At 44.5% G+C, this 17,350-nt stretch overlaps 1 protein-coding gene across 4 annotated transcripts; it reads right to left on the bottom strand.

The window, feature by feature from the left end:
* Positions 1 to 5,848: 5,848 nt before the first annotated feature.
* LOC125538836 (SAC3 family protein A-like) lies at positions 5,849 to 17,007 on the bottom strand. Of its 4 annotated transcripts, none has more exons than XM_048702138.1 (14): positions 16,632 to 17,007; positions 12,041 to 12,856; positions 10,708 to 11,436; positions 10,243 to 10,341; positions 9,929 to 10,032; positions 8,877 to 9,054; positions 8,270 to 8,737; positions 7,994 to 8,134; positions 7,785 to 7,844; positions 7,220 to 7,350; positions 7,001 to 7,134; positions 6,671 to 6,900; positions 6,469 to 6,586; positions 5,849 to 6,315 (listed from the first exon to the last, which is right to left on the bottom strand). In XM_048702138.1, the coding sequence occupies exons 1-13, from the start codon at positions 16,683 to 16,685 to the stop codon at positions 6,488 to 6,490; spliced, it is 3,243 nt and encodes a 1,080-aa protein (XP_048558095.1). In that variant the 5' UTR covers positions 16,686 to 17,007; the 3' UTR covers positions 5,849 to 6,315; positions 6,469 to 6,487. The 4 variants fall into 4 exon arrangements, with proteins under 4 accessions (XP_048558095.1, XP_048558094.1, XP_048558096.1 ...); XM_048702137.1 differs by having other exon boundaries at positions 5,849 to 6,376; positions 16,632 to 17,006; XM_048702139.1 differs by having other exon boundaries at positions 5,849 to 6,586; positions 8,877 to 9,012.
* Between the last annotated feature and the right edge of the window lie 343 nt (positions 17,008 to 17,350).

The raw sequence follows: 17,350 nt of genomic DNA, 5'->3' as shown, positions 1-17,350 counted from the left end.
ATCAGGGTTGACCCGGCCCCTGGGCGGGTCATACTGGTAGTAATATCCCCAACATTAGGCCCCAGGTTGACTTTGAACTTTGTTCTTTGTCAATATTCAATACTTAGATGAAATCCATCCTCTGTCTGAAAAACTCTGTAACCCGCCGTGACGTCATCTTTGGAAAACACAAAAAACTTTCATGACGTCATCTTCCAACAGACCTTTTATCTTTAATGCTTCCCGAGAATCGAAGCGTCTATATAGCTGGATAACCATTATTTGGTTCTCCCTTGATTTTCGCGCCCGTCTGTTCGCATCTGCCCTTATAAATAGGCTCGTCGCCGCCGCAACGCTCATCATCGTCCTCGAGCTTGACCGCTGCATCACCCTTAACTGTCCAGATAAACGGCGACGACCCTCCGCAGCGAATCCGCATCCGTAAGTCTTGCCTTCTCAAACTTTTTAGATCTGCATTAGGGCTTGCGAGTTCATCGGTGTTTTTCACCGTTCTTCATGAACCTTTTTGGTAGTTCTTCCTCCGCAGCCTCTCTTGATCCAAAGAGGAGATATAACTTGTGCGGTAGTTGTTTTGCGTCCATTTTTTATAGCAGTAGATCCCTTTTTCCTGTATAGATGCTTCGTTATAGCTGACGAACTCATCTGTACTAGATTTTTAGGTCTAGAATATTTTTCTTTTCAGAACGGCCATTTGATCCAAAATAATAATGACAGCTTGGTAAAACTTGTTTATGCCAATACTTAGCTGAATCTGCTTTCTGAAAAAATTTGTAGTCATGGCGGCTTACCGCTTCGGCTTTCTTTTCCTTATATGTCATTAGCCCGTAGTTAAGCCGCTATTACTTGTTTTACATCTTCAGCCTTTAACTTTTATCCTGACCGTAAACTGAACCGGGATGTTGTTATTTCTTTTTCAGTTCCTTGCACATCATGCCGTCAAAGACACCCACCATCTGTAATTGGGTCCCCTCAACCATAACTGAGGATCGTTTAAAAGAGTTCTTCCTCATTGGGTTTGTGCCCTCAAAAAGCATCATGTCTTATCGTGCTCCTGACCCGGAAGAAGAACGACCCAATCCAAAAGACGGCGAAGTGATCGTCTTTACTGACCACATGAATTGTGGCTTCTCACCGCCCGGTTCAAAGTTTTTCAAAGAAGTTCTTCACTTTTTCAAACTCCATCCTCAGGATATTGGGCCCAATTCCATATCCAATATTTGTAACTTCCAAGTGCTCTGTGAGGTATATCTTCAGCAAGAGCCGACTGTGGAGCTATTTAGAGAATACTTCTATCTGAACCGGCAGAGCGAGTGCACCAACAGCCTTAGCTTAGAGCTTGGAGGCATCTCAATTCAGCGCCGGCAGGGTGCTGTCTTCCCTCTCATAGTTTTACCAAGTCACCCAAAGGACTGGAACCAAACTTAGTTTACTGTCAGGACATCTCACCCGCCAATGAGAAGCCACTGTCGGGTTACCGCCCCGATCGTCTTGACTCCAAATTCGCACTGCCAGATAAACTTACCGTTGCTGAACGCAAGAAGCTGCTTCCATCTATCAGAAGAATCAACGCTTTGTTGGGGAACGGTTTAACCGGAGTCGATCTAACCCGCTGCTGGATCTCATGGCGGGTTATTCCATTAAGCCGTCGTTCAAAATTGATGTATGAATATGGTGGAGGCCCGGACGACTCTCTCCGTCATACCCCGGTTCAACTAACCGAGGAAGACATTGTCTCAATGTCAAACCTTCTGGTGAATGGGAAGTATGAAGATTGCAGTATTGTTAGGTTAAATCCCTTCTGTAAACTTAACCCGGTACCAGAAGTAAGGATATTCTGATCTTTTTTCCTTTGTATTTTGTCCAGCCGCATTGTTTATCACTGATCCTTCCTCTTGTCTTTGTAGGCTAATTCTGACTTTTGGAAAGTGAAATATGATCACGAAGCTGCCAAGAAGGCGAAACTCGCCACCATGAACGCCAAGAAATCGACCCGGAGATCGAAGAAGAAAAAGAAGACCACTGCTGAAGATTTAATGAAACTTGATGACACGTCTGACTCGGAGGTAGCCCTTGATTCCCTTGGCCAATTTTTTAACAATCTTATTGACACTGATCCTTACCAGGATGACACTGGGGCCAGTCAGGCCGGGGAAGCAGAGATAAGTATCATTTCCTCCGACTCAGAGCCCTTACCAAGACACAAAGTTCGACGAGTGATCCGTAAAGTAAGGTTTTCTAACCTCTTAGCTCACTTGGATCCCAACTTTCATTTGAAAAAGCAGCAGCATGAAAGCCGCCGTGAAGTTGGGATTGAAGATGAACCGGCTGTCGTCCTTCAACAGACCTCTCGGAAACGCCCGAACGAGGTTTACTTATTGTTGTCTTTAACTCATTTTAATGAATCCTGCTCCTTGTATTTCTTTTAACTCTTTTCTCTTATCCTTTCAGGAGGTGTCTTGTTCTTCAGGCGACTCATCACAAACACAATTTCCGGCTTTCAAGACTGCTCCTGGGTAATCAAAAATCCTTCTTTCTTCCGGGTTTGCTCAATTGTATCTTTATGCTGACAATCCTGCAATATTTTTCCTTAGTGGCCAGGCTAAATCCAAGAAGACAAAGGCGGCTAAACCGGCGGAAGACCCGCCAGTGCTAGCATCTGAACCGGCTAGGCCGCCTTCTCCATTGGCTAACGCTCCAGAACACCCGCCTATTGACAATGAGGCAAACCCTCCTGAGCCGACTTTTGATGAAGCCATTATGGATCCTTCTACAGCTGGACCGTCAAGCTCAACCGACCCGCCGTCTCCACCTGCTCAAGATGTTCAAATTACTGGGAGCCGCTTTGTTGAGCCGGGGAACCCAACGGTGCTGGCTCGGTGCATAGCAAAGCAAGAAGCATTGAAGAGGCAGAAGGTTTGCTTTGATGTTGCCAACTATGACCGTCTCAATGCCAGTGATATCTTATCCGGCTATCTCAGTCATGTACACTCCAGTCGTGAGTCTGAGATCGAGATGGTCAAGCAGCTTCAGTTGAAGTATGAGGTACGTTGTTTCCGGTTTACTAATATTCCTTCAGCCCCCAAGTCTTCAGATTATGAGAGAAACGGAATAACCTGTAGACTTAAAATATAGGCCGAGACTTTTACCTCTGAATCTTTGCCTGATATTGATAGAACAGAACTTCACCTATAGTCCCCAAGGACCGGTTCATTTTGATCATTAATGAATCGGTACTTTAGAATTTAAAACCGTCTTCAAAGTACTTAACACTCCGGCTTAACCTTGCTAAACTTGCTGAACTGCATACATTAGCCCCCAAGTGCCAAGTGTTGTTACTTTGTAAGGGACTTGGGACTTTAAATATATTTGTAGTCGTAAAAATTTGATTTGGCATACATTAGCCCCCAAGTGTCAAGTGGTTTATTCGTAAAGTACTTGAGACTTCAATCTTGAATTTGGATATTCGAATTTGAAACTAAGCCTTGACTTATCTGAACGTTTCATAGAATGCCTTGTCTGAATTGAAATCTCAATTGACTGACGCAAAGACCCGACTAGCGAGTCAGGAGTCAGAAATCAAATCTTCCACCTCCAAACTGCAAATAAGCCTTTCTGCAACGGAAAATTTGAAGACCAGCTTTGCTGCCAAGGAGAAGACTTGGGAAAATGAGAAAACACTTCTGACCCGACGAGCTGAGACAGCCGAAACAGCTCTGAAAGAAATTTCAACAGAGCTGAACGGTTTAAAGGGGCGGGTGTCTCAGATGGTTGTTGCTATCTTTGGTAAGCTGCCTGATTTGACCTTTCGTATATTTTTTGCCAAACCGGAGTATAATCCGCCAACTGACTCTGTTAAAAATATATGCAGGTCCGCGAAGTAAGAATCTGAGCCAAGACCCGTTGATTAAGCTGAAGGCAGTATACACTTTAGTTGAACGATTGTATATCGGCGCACAACGGGCTCTGGCTGCCATCTCTCCTGCTAATCAAGAACCTAACCGGCTCAGCGACGTCCTGAAGAAGCTGTCCATCCTTCCTGCCAGGTTCCAAGAAGTAAAACGCTCCTGCGCGCAAGCCAGAGCTTTGACTGCCCTAAGCCAAACGAGCCGACGCTACGATGAGGTTTTCCAGGGGGTTGAAGAAGTGACCCGGAGGTGTTGACACATAACGAGGAGGAGTTGTATTTACACGAGGTGGCTCCATGGCGCGTGGCTGAACTGGTGCATCGGGTGTTGTGACCCAGTTTGCCTCTGGCGGGTGGCTCCCCCCAACCCCGGGTGTATGGAACAGATTCCTCGGATCCAGCGTTAGAGGCAGACGCGACTGAGTTTTCTGATGCCTCCTCCTCATGACCTCGTTTGATGCGTTAAGATTCACCGAGAGCCGGAAGTTTCTGCTTGAAGTTGCTGAGCACGAGCGTCCAGAGCTGCTCGTTCTGCTGCCATCCGGGTTTCCTCCGCGGCTAGATTTTCTTTAGCTTGCACCATCTCCTCCCGCACGCATGCCACTTCTGCGTCGTGCTGAGCTTTATCCGTCGGCTCTACCGCAGCGGTTAACAGAGTCGTCAGCCGATCCATGAGGTCCATTAGAATCTGAGCTGGGGGGCGCGCGGGATCTCCTGGCCCAGCTGCTGCCGACCCGGTAGCTGCTGCTGTCGATGCGGTAGAATTCTGCCCGGGCTGCGTCCCCGCCATGAAGACTCCGGCCCAATTCGGCGGCTCAAGGGGGTCCGGAATACTGTTGCCATCGAAACAGCCCCCGGGCATGCCGTCTTGCAGCTAGTACAACGAGTCCGTCTCACTTGTTGATGATGCAGTATCAGAGCAGATGGCCGTCTCCCCGCCTTCCATCGGTCCTTCGGAGTATTCACCGCCATGGATGCAGCCTATGAAGACATGTTTCACGACAGATTGAACACGGGCGGTCCTGGCGCGCTGAGCCGTTTCGATGAGGTTGGTGTGGACGTCCGGCTCAGGGCCTGACTCGCTGATCCGGCCGATGAAGACGTGAATTCCGCCGAAGGAGACCCGGTAACCGTACTCGATTGAGCCGGCCTCGAGGCCCCAGCCTTCGTCGTCGATGTAGAGCTTGCCGCGACGACTCTTGGTCATCCGGCCCACAGTGTATCCCTTGAGCCCTTCGAAGTTGCCCTTCAAGACCTCAAATCCACCGTGCGCTGGCCCCATGGTGGGCACCAACTGTCGTGGAGTTGACACGGCAGATGTCCTAGAGCAAGGACTTAGTCGCAGGGCCATCGCACTAGGAAGCTTAAAGGGATTAATCGGGACAAGGGACACACAAGTTTTTATATTAGTTCGGCCCCTTACGATGAAGGTAAAAGCATACGTCTAGTTGGGATTGGTATTGCTGAAATTTTGATCTCTAAGGGGCTCAACTCGCCGGCTTGGTTATCGATTTGGTTGTTTCTTGCCCTAAGCCGCCACCGGTCATCCCCTTATATACATGGGTTGACGCCTGGTGGCCTACAGAGTCCCGGCCGGCTCATGACCGTGTCAGGCTCGATGACTTCCTTTACATGCCTTTCTTTACAAGTCTTTACTTACATACAGTGGTTTACAATATCGGGCCTTAAGCCGGCCCCAGGCCTTTGGGCCTTCTATATGTTTAATAAGCTATCATCTTAAATGTATATTGGGCTTCTTATGTAACCCGCCATTAGGGTTGATCCGGCCCCTCCTGGGCGGATCATACTGGTAGTAATATCCCCAACACATTGTTAGTAGTGCAGGCCATGTGCCGCATAAACACACAAAATAGTTGGACCATGTACCGATAACGGCTGGGCCAGACATACAGTAGTACTATATGATGCAGAATCATCCAACTCTGAACGAGACAACAAAAACACTTGCATATCATATCCATTGTTCTGCAGTTTACAACGGTCCACTACATGGTAACAGAAAATGAAACATTAGTCACTCTTACCACAAGCTCTAACCCTGAGAAACATGACTTCTCCTGAGGAAAATGAGGGAACAAAATTTCAGAACATCAGTATTGTCGAATTTGACAAAAACTGACATCGAGCAACACCTATTGTGAACAAAAATTGTACAATACACTGAACTGGGTTATGACAGAAACAGGCGGTACAAAGGCAATGCTCAATGCTCGGACCTATATATAAATTTTACCGGGTGATTCATATCTGTTAGTGCTGCCCATACTTCTGATTGTGATACGGGACTCACAGAGCTGGAGATTAGTCGCTTATCAGAACTTGCCAGTGGATCCAACGGCACTAGAGCACATTGTGAGGCTACCAAAATGTCGCCTACTCACATGCTGCATCTGTTTGTGAAGCCAATTAGTTGCAATACCCTTCATCCGCGGTCAATTTCATGTGCATGTCCTGCATTAATATAGTGTTCCTCTACTGGCATTGGCAATATGTAATATCGCAGTGCATCAAAGCTCGGTGCCAAAAGGGTAAAAGTTGCTCACCCAATCACCATGATATTCTTTATGATGCTCGCGCCAAAAAATCATCTACGGCAAGAGATGCATCACCATGTGAAACAGCATTATCAGGCTCCGGCATGTATAGAGAAGCAGAAGAAACCTGTCAAGCATAAAGAAATAGCATAATGTTTCAAAGACCATAAGATACCACAAACACACTACATAAACCAAGTGCAAGGTTTACCTTTGTGTCTATCTGTAATTCTCCGCTATTTTCATCTACTGCAAGAACGGCACCATGTGCTTTTAACCATTCCTCACATTCTTCTAAACCATCAGCTACGTTAGCCTCACAAAGTACGTCAACTCTTGTGAATCCCAAAACTCGTGTAACATATCTCACAGGTACAGTTGGCCGATAAGATTTTGACATGCATTTTATTGCCTCAAAACGCATCCGCTCAACATAGAGGTCTGCAAAGCAAATAGCGTAAGTAGCCAAGCATCATCTTAACGGAAAAGTTAATATCAAAATTGACAAAAGAATGTCAAGTAAAAGAAATATCATCTTTACCCATAAGACATGAGTTCAAGCCAGGTGCCTTCTTGTATAATTTAAAGAACATGACATAGTTTCCAGATGAAACAGCAGAATGAACTGCAAGCGCATGCTTGACTGTTTCGTCTAGCCTGGCCTCCTTTGACAAGCTGAGGATAACAGATGCATCAAATATGGCTAGTGTAGCAACGGAATAACCATTTTGTATATGCACTTATTATTCAATATATATACCTTGCCATGGATGAAAGCAAGTCCCTTTTGTTATTAGAGTGTAACATGACACACAACAAGTTGTAAGCGGAGAACTCAAGATGACAGCCAGCGATTCCTTCACCGTATAACCTCGTCAGCTGTGATTGACACTGCCAAGTGTTGCAAAAAATAATAATTAAAGAGACTAGGCTGTTGATTTCGTTCTCTTTCAGGCAACTGGATCATCAATACAAATTACTATCAAGTAAGAATACAGCTACTGGTTTCAGAAGAAAGTAAAGACAATACCCTACATTACTATAACAAATTGCAAATAAGGCTATATGTTTTTGTAAAAGAACTCGCATCGGCTTAAATGGAAGCTAACGACGAGGGGAGGATTCCAAAGGAAATTTGCGCAAGGATTCCGAAGGATGTTCCACCAGGGAGGAGACTTAAAGTCCCCCCAGCCTCGTGCTGCTATTAAAAATATCATCATCAGTGACCCATTTTTTCTTCTTTATTCTATTCGGAAACTAGAACACGAAATAAGATTGCTTTACTTGTTTCAGCACTAAGATGAATCAGAACAAGTTAAGCAAACCTGATTATATTCGGACAAATCTCCAGCTTGAAGTGCTAAGCGTGCATGAGTTTCATAAACCTGAAACAGGAATGAAACAATTAATACAGAAGGAAAAAATAAATAGTTTTGGACAAAGCAGATTGATGCCCCCATGAAAAACAGTGTACATCTGAAGATTGATACTAAAATGCAGTATACCACAATGAGAGGTTATTATCAAGGAATACCTTGACAGTCAGCTCGTTCTGAATCCTCTGAACAGTAAGGTCTTGCCTGATAGATTTCAATTGATCACATTTATAGAGGTAATTCTTTTCAGATGTTTCAACCATGTGAAGAGCTTTCTCTAAGACATCTTCTGGCCTTACCTGCAAAAGATGTGATAAGAAAGTTAAAGCAAGAAAACAGCAACAAGGCATAATTTATCTCTAAATTTAATTTTTGTATCAACAATATGTTTTCCAAGCCTACAGTGTACAAAAAAATTAGCAAAGCATCCTTACAGTGGCTGGATCAGGTGCGGATGTAAGGCGTAGATATCGTTTCTCAATTTCCTGACATGTTCCCTTAATTGTAAGTGCATCCCAGTCGATGTCCTCCACCGCCAAGCTAGCACCATCTCCATTACTTCTATTGTTAAGCATTGAAATGGCTCCCCTTGTGTATACATTGGCTGCTCCATCCTTATATGGTATGGAACTCGTAGATTTTGATGATGCACCCTGACCACGTTCAAATCGCTTAGATCTATGCTCTCGTCGCTTCTTCTCCTCCGGTGAATTTGTTAGTGCAATTGAACTGGCATAATATTTCGTAAGATCCTGCTCCTTATCACTGTCACTAGAAGCATTCCCGTTTTTTGTTAGATTCGCATTACCACCAATCCGCTGCTTTTTAGAGGGCCTCTGATTCCATTGGCTTGTAGGAGGCTGACGCGACTGGACAAAGTTTCCAAGATTCCAAGTGTTACCCTGTGACATATAAAACCAATTATTTGCCCAAGAAGAGAATTTGAGTAAACAAAACAAACCTAGGGAGATGGTCGTATTCAAGTTAAAAATTTCCAGAATGAAAGGCATATATGTAATGTTAACCCATCTGAGGGCTTACCGTTCTTCTAGTATTTTCCCAAGTAGTGCAGGCATTACTTTTTGCTGGCTCTTTCGAAACAACCTCCACCTTGTTAGTTACTTTTTCCTCTGCAACAGGCTCCCACCTACTCTTCGTACGTCTACTCGGGCTCCTCCTAGATGTTGAAAAGGAGAAGGGACTTGAATCCTTTGCGTTGCTGCCAAAGGATTAAAAAAACAAGACTAGTTAACCGATTGGCCCTCTAAGGGGGAGGGTCAGCTTTACTACCATAATCTTAAGTCCTCCCTACGCTCGGGGCGTTTCTCAGGGAAGCATAAGTGTCTTTTATAATGAAAGCTGAAGTCTTCCCCACAATCTTTTTCCGTATGCCAGTTCCAGGAAGAAGTTAAGCCCTCCCAAGACCAATATAACAGACTATAAAGAATCCACTGAACCAACCCCGAAAAGTGGCAATGCTTTTCTTTGGGTACCCAATTATACACCTGAGCTGCTTAAGATGGCAAATAGCCCGTACACTCTGTTATCACGTTGAATTTGCAATCCAAAGTCATGTAAGTTATATTATTTCTCCACTTGTTTCTACTTATATTTGCGACAGTCCCTAGGAAGGGGAGCCTTGGCGCAGCGGTAAAGTTGTTGCCTTGTGACCACGAGGTCACGGGTTCGAGTCCTGGAAACAGCCTCTTGCAGAAATGTAGGGAAAGGCTGCGTACTATAGACCCAAAGTGGTCGGACCCTTCCCCAGACCCTGCACAAACGGGAGCTACTTGCACCGGGCTTCCCTTTAATTATTGCCCGTGATGCTGGTAGAGTTATTTCCGTTGTTGGTTTTCACCAAACTTTTAGGTTTAAATGTTAAGGAAAAATGTGGCATCCCATTCATGCCGAACAAAGAGTTGGTTTTCACCAAGTTTTTAGTTTAGTGTTGAGGGAAAATGTGGAATTCAAATTCAAACTCCGTCCATGCTGGACAAAGCAAAGCACCTTGCCCTTTTTACATAAAAAGAATGATGGTCATTGGCATACGATTGCTGGTTAGTGCAGTATCGCCCCATACAGGAAAAGGTTACCTTGTCATATTTGTGCCTTTAGCATTTTCTGGCAAAGCTAATAACGGCTCAATGTCCCAATTCTTAGTATGAAGGGTCCCATCAGCAGTTGCCTTGGTGATCATCTGATATTATAGGAAGAGAAAATTTTGAAAGTTAACAACCTCTTATTAAACTTACAAGGATATGGAAGGAAAATACAAGTTAATAAGGAACAACCAAAAGAAACTTAAGTTCTATTTTGTAAATTTTATTAAACATCCCATGAACCAAGGTCTCAGGAAAGCAGAAGCAAAGACAGTGATAAAAAGAAGAACAAAAATGGATTACTGAACCTCCTTCATGATGCTTTGGGTGGCAGATCTCTGGGCATCATCCTTGCAACGGGAAAGATTCCGCTCGACATAAGTACAAAGTGAAACAGGGAATGATCCCTGGACAGCACAAAAATAATATAAAATAGAATGATGGTTAGTGGAAAGTTGTCAAGAATGGTATGAACACCGATATACAATACTACAAACATAGGTGTGCTATTTTATCGAAGTCTTAACTTGAAAGGTTTGAATCTAGGCACTTCTATTGGGGTCTGGGCTCTGGACTGTAGTGTACAAATCCTACTTCAATAATTGTACTGGTCTGCGCTAGCATTTCAGTTTTACCATGTTCACATTTCCACGGGGGGTTGGTTCATGTGCCTGGAGGAGTAAGGACTCCATTGGCTTAGCTGTATAATTATACCACCATCGGACATCGATGCTCAACAAAAAGAACGGGGTAACTAGAATATATAGTCTCACCTGAACGGCAGCTCCATGACCATCTTGAGCTGCATTCATGTCAGTCTTGGGCATGGAAACACCAACATAAGCAGGTTTTAGCGATGAATCAGCTTCTAATTTCTTCCCGGTTTGGGGCATTGACATTGGGAAACCTGGAGCTATTCGAGGATTTGTCGGGATGTGTACTTTATTTACACTGGCAACTGTTTTCGCAAAACCCTGCAAAGTTGGTTGAGAGTTTTCATTAACATGATTGACTGAATAAACATTTGAGCTTGGACCTTGCGCATGCAAAGCTTTCTGTTGATCTCGTTGGTTACTTAATGGTAACTGGCTATGACTTGTAGAGTTTTGTTGGTAAGCTGGTGCCTGGTTGATATAATGGTTCTGAAACCCTGAGACGGCAGCTGTCTTGTTAGCATAGGGGTTTTCATAACCTGGGTTGCCTGGTGCCTGGTTCAAGTGCTGGCTTTGAAACCCTGGTGTGACTGGTGCCGGATTGACATGCTGGCTTTGAAATCCTGGAGTGTCTGGTGACAGGTTGACATACTGGCTTTGAAATCCTTGCACGCCTGGTGCCGGGTTGACGTGTTGGCTTTGAAACCCTGGGGCGCCTGGTGCCTGGTTGACGTGCTGGCTTTGAAACCCTGGGGCGCCTGGTGCCTGGTTGACATGCTGGCTCTGAAACCCTGGGGCACCTGGTGCCTGGTTGACGTGCTGGCTTTGAAACCCTGTGATTCCCACCGCCTGTCCACAAAAATTGCTAGTCAAAACATGGTAAAGGCATGCTATTGCATAAGAAATACATGAAAAACTGTCCTTCCAAAAGAAGAGTTCTCATCATGGTCATCGATGCACATAAAATTTAACACATGCAACAAAACCGTCAAATGAAAGACGTATCACAGGTTCCGGTAATCTTTTATGGACGTATAGAAGTAATGTCGCATCATTTGTCACCCAATGCAAGGTTTCAAGTAACTAGAAAGCAGTAAGTAGCTTCACTGTCACCCAATGCAAGGTTTCAAGTAACTAGAAAGCAGTAAGTAGCTTCACTGTTACATACTCTCTCTGTTGCAAATTAATTGAAGCTCTAGCTTTGTCCTAAGTAAAACTTCTCTATGTTTGACCAAGTCTATAGAAAAATATGCTCATATCTACAAAATGAAATATATCTAGTATAGAAATATATCAACCATACTTCCATAGGCAGTTGCACAAAGCTATGTTTAGAAAAAACATTACCCATGACAAGCTACATGGCCATTCCAGAGTTGCACACAAAAATAATGCAAAATGTGGTCAAATCCATAAATTCTTCAAAATAAGAAAGCAGAACTGATAATAATACCTGGGGAGGTGCAGTAGGTGCAACAGCATCATTTTTCCGTTGGGTAGTACCCGGTGGAGGCGGCTGGGTGCTCGGATATGTATAACCAGAACCGGCACTAGGAGATTTTGTATCAGAAGCACTGTTGCCAGCAACTGCTAAGGCACCGGAGTTTGGTGCAGACTGGTCATAATAATTAGACCACTGGTTGTACTGTTGAGGATAGTGGAAAGAAGTGGTGGGCAGAGAACAAGAACTCTGGGCAGCATTAGTATCTGATGGAGCGTAAGTCTGATATGTTTGGGCGTGAACATCTCCAGAACTTCCTCCAGACCAGGCCTGGTTTTGATAATAATAGTTGTTGGTGGCATATGCTTGCGCAGTCTGATCAGCACCAGCATTATAATATGTGTTACTTGTAGGACCAACGTAAGATCCTGAATTCGGAAATGAAGTAAGAGGCTGATATGCAGCACCTGAACTTTGATCTACTCCTTGGTGAAGAGAAGAATCGTTTGCAGGTTGTGGATAGTTATAGTAATAGTTTGGATATTGTGCAGCATTGTAGGCAGGTTGAACAGAATTTGAGTAAGGTGCATAAGTATTGGTTGCATTAGTTGTGCCCACAGCCGGTTGAGTCACATGAGGTGCACCATTTGTCACATTTTGAGTAGCCCCTGAAACTGAGACATCCCTTTGTGGATCGTAATAAACTGCATTTTGGTTTGTATTATCCACTGAATAGTTCCAGGAAGCCCCACTTGAAGAAGACCACGCATGATGACCCGATGCTGAAGGTTGGTACTGAGATGAACTTGTCTGCTCTACACTCCAGCCCTGTCATTAAGTGAGACCAAACATATTGTCAGCTCATAATTATGGATCATGAGCAAAACATGTATCACCAACCTACAATCACTGTTCTAAAAGGTGAAGGCTACACACTAGGCACCACTGTTCCACCTAGCTGACACCTACCAGACATCAAATCATATTAGGTTATAGGCAGCAGCGATTTTGAAAAAACAGAAGAAACTAGTAAGGAATCTGTACGTTGCTAAGAACTAGTAAGGAGTATATACTATTCCCTCTGTTCACAAATATAAGATGTTTTGGATATTTCAATATGGACTACATACGGACTGAAATGGGTGAACAAACACACTAAAACGTGTCTATATACATCCGATTCAGGAAAAAGTTAGAATATCTCATATTTGTGAACGGAGGGAGTACAAGTTTACAAGACTAATTATTTAATTGAATCGGGATGTTGCTTGGTTTGCCCATGAACTTCAAGGAAGAATAGGGTGTTTTTGCAAAAGAGATTTCAGTGGGCACCACTGGGCGGTGAGCAATATAAAGCTCAAGCTCAGCCATCAATAGCAGATCGGACAGTTGGCATATGATCCCAAGGTGAGCGGACCATTACTGCCAAGTGGTTTCTTTACTGGGGTGAAGATATTATTAAATCCAGTGGTAGAAGTCTGGAAGGAACCATAAAGTCATTAGCCATTTGCCAGGGTAGCAAGTGATCCTCATCAATAATGCATGACCATGTGAAAGAAAATGGTATTATATCCTTATTCATATTTCAACAGACAAGTGCATGTTATACAACAAAGCCCAATGTATTTATAGGATGCACCTTTTTGCATATGTAAGGCAGAATTCCCTGCTAATGTGGCAATTTTTTATGAAAAATATGCACAGAGAGAGAGAGATCTAAATGGCTGATGTAACAAAGCAAATGAGTAATTCCTCGCAAAAAAGTGAGTAATGGCATCAATGAGGCACTCCACATCAATTACTTAGTACACAGAAATAACAAAACAATAGCATTAACTGGCTGCAAATTGCAGTTCGAGCAACACTGCTTAACAACTACTGCAGCACAAGTGTTCAGAGACTTTGCTATTTACAAGCTGCACTTTTTTTCCTCGAGTCCATTTTGTAGCAATCATGTTTGCATGGAGACTGATGTGACACTAACCATATGATTGGATGTTGATGCAATGGATAATAATAATTAAAATGTGACTTAAGATTAAGAAAAATTCAGTTGCTTTACAAATGGACAACCCAAATGTTAAAATCTTCACAGCCAAAGCCATGACCTCATGCCACACAAAATACATGCCTTGAGGCCGTTGAGGGTATCCTATAATCCAAGCCCATGTGGTCACCTATGTCGCCTTGATACTTCATCAAGTTGGCATGCGGGTATAAGATGCAGTACTCAATACTGATGGAGGAAATGACTAGAGTACGCGGCAAATAGGGAAGGGGGAACCTGTGCGAGCGAGTGGGGCAGGGTTTTTTTTTTTGCTGCATTCTATATACCACTGCATACTTACTGTGTATGTGTTGTAGACAGCTATAGAGAAGGGAGTTTGTAAGAAGAGTTTGTGTCAAACTAGGAGTTTTATCTTAGTGTATCCATCCTAGCATTAGGTACTCCCTCTGTCCCTACATGGCGCACACATATCTCGAGGTTCAACTTTGACCATCAATTAGACCCTGAAAACGTGTGTTATGTGTCACAAAAATTGTAGTACCATCCAATTCATACTAAAGAGTGGTTTCAAACAGTATATTTTTTATGACATATTCTCAAATGTCTATATAAGGGATGTATCCCTATTGTAAGGAGGCAAGCAAAAACATCAGTCTGTTGTCTCTAGTAATTCTCTCTTCACAACCTATGTCTACCCAAACCCTAGCATCCCTGCGGAGCTTTTGTTATGGTATCTCTGGAACATGAGCCAAGGATCTTACTCTCAAGGGTGCATCGATAGGCTCCATTCTCTCCCTTGAATAAGTCAGGCTCCGTTAGCCTGGGCTGAGATGGGGATAACGAGTCAACAATTGAAGCTCCCAACTTTCTGCCAGACACTGGACAGGGGTACGCTCTGTAAATGTGTAGAGACAAGTGTAGTTTGGTATATAGTAGGCACTTCTAGGCCCCTTCCCGGCTACTGGATCACTCCAGTGCTTCGGGGCCGTCTGGTTATCTTCAGAACAGTAATTATCCCCTTGTAAATCTAGGTTTACATGGACATCCCCATCATTGATTGGAGAATGGGACCCTATTGTCATCCCTACTCACTCCCTCTCAATACCACTTCTTGGAGTCTAGACGCCACCTCGTTCTCAGTCTATTGTGGTATCCATTGATTTTATATTTCCAAATGTACATACCAGCATACCATTAATTCTCACATCCTGGTTGTGGAAATTTTTGAATCACTGGATCCAAATCACCATCCATATCAGGGCAACTAGATGGACACAGCTCAGGGTTTCATCAATAGATCACTGATCTTAGCAATCAATACCAGTTAGCAAGTTACAAATACTCCTTGACATAGGTAATAACAACACAGGCTCTCAGATACCTATAGCATATTGATAAGACAACGGATGAGAGGTTTCATCCTTAGCTCTTTGAGCCTATCTTCCAGCATTGTGGATACATGTAAGCGTTGCGGGTCTGCAGCCACAACACGCTACAGCCGCAACAAATCTAGGAACTGCGACAAGGTAAGAAAAAGGCAAACCTGCTTCGAAGATTCAAAACAGGTTTTCAGATTGTCAGGCTTGAGGACCATTCTTATTGAGGGGGGGATTACATAACGGTGCAGTTTGAGTTCTATTTGGAATTCTAACCTTTTCAGTTTTGAGTCTACCATCTGTAACTGTAAGGTAGACCATCTAGATAATGAAACATACACAAGTCACATCAATCAAACCTTCTATTTGCTCCAGAACGCTAGCCTCCTCCAGTACTCCCAGCACCTATGGCTTCAGCCCTAGCCCTAGCGTGTGCCCCACGGCACCCAAGTGCCAAGTTCCTGACCCTAGCCTAATCCTGCTCCACTGCCTGCTCCGAGAGGTGAAGTACTAACATCCAGGTAATACCCATTTACAAGCTACCACTAGTGCCGGATACACCAGTTACAACAAAAAATGGTCACCATACATTTCCAGGAAGCAGTACATTCAAAACATTACCTCCGCCATGACAGCTCCAGTTAGAGATATTCGCTTGCCATGCAAGAACACAAGCAATTATAGGCAATTCATCAAACATGAGCATCCAAGTTGAGAGCCAATACTAAGCCCCCCAAGGATTGACACCCTGAGTACTTCACGACTTAACTTACACATACTACCACATTGACTAACTACCAGGAGGGCTAAATCACAAGAAAGGTATATCATCTATAGGTGAATGAGCAAAGGAACAGAAACAAAATACACTACATCAGCTAATTCATCAGTTGTCACGCTGGTCATAATTCCTACATTTCTGAGGCAGTAAATTAGCAAACATTAGATATCAAATAGAAGCTCCAGCAGCTAGAACAAACTATCCACGTGCCTCGGTTGGACCTAACTATCCCACAGCAAAGCAAAGAAGCGGACGCTATATAATAGTGCGAATCGACTAGCATCCTAGCCGACTGAGCAACCAATCTGCATCTCAGTTCTCAAGCCATAACGGAAACAGAACGAATCGCGTGCAAGCCCGGGAAAGGTTAAAACAGGGCGGAAGCAAAGGCCTGGCAAGCTCGGGATTGCTGAGAGACGAGGAGCGGCGCAAGCATACCTCGTTGGGCTTGGGGTCGGATCCGGCAGCCGCCTCGCCTCCCTGAGCCGCCATCCCCCGGCGCCCCGGAGCCCGGGAGCTCGGCTGAAACCCTAGCTACTCGCAGCAGAGAGCAGAGCCGCCCGATTTCGCCGGTGGTACGGACGGATAGAGCCGGATCGAAAGGACGCGCGCGCCAAGTGAAAATGAGGCACGCGAGGAACGGGAGGCGTGTGGGGGGCGGCGAGGGGCGATTGGCCGAGGAGACACCGGGGAGAGTCTTCTGGCCCGGCGGTGGCTTGGTGGAGAGGAGTGTGGGAGGCAGCGGAGTGGATTGGTGTCTGTGAGCGGGCGAGTGCTGCGGGAGGGGGGGGGAGAGGAGAGGGGGTCGGCGATGAATCGGGAGGGGGAAGCGCCGACGACGACGAGGGACAGCGAAGAAACTTGTGGGTGGGTGGGCTTCGGCCCTCGGCTTTATTAGGGGCCGTGGGTCGTGGGTTTGGTGTGGTGTGGTCGGTGGGCAATGAATATGGGCCTGGACCCGGACCGGTTCCGTCAGACGGCCCGCGAAACAGAATATATGGATAGCCAAATATACGAACCATTTCTTTTAAAATAGTTCCACTATTGTCTCAAAAAAAACTTCCACTAAACTGCTCAAAAAAAATACTTCCACTAAAAAAATCTTTAAAAATACTGAACATTTAAATTCTTGTGCATTTTTTAAAAATTAAGACCAT

This window comes from Triticum urartu, chromosome 2 (assembly GCF_003073215.2).
Source record: "Triticum urartu cultivar G1812 chromosome 2, Tu2.1, whole genome shotgun sequence".
Lineage (NCBI taxonomy): Eukaryota > Viridiplantae > Streptophyta > Magnoliopsida > Poales > Poaceae > Triticum > Triticum urartu.
The sequence above is the reverse complement of the archived record's forward strand: the minus strand, read 5'-3'. Positions and strand labels throughout refer to the sequence as shown.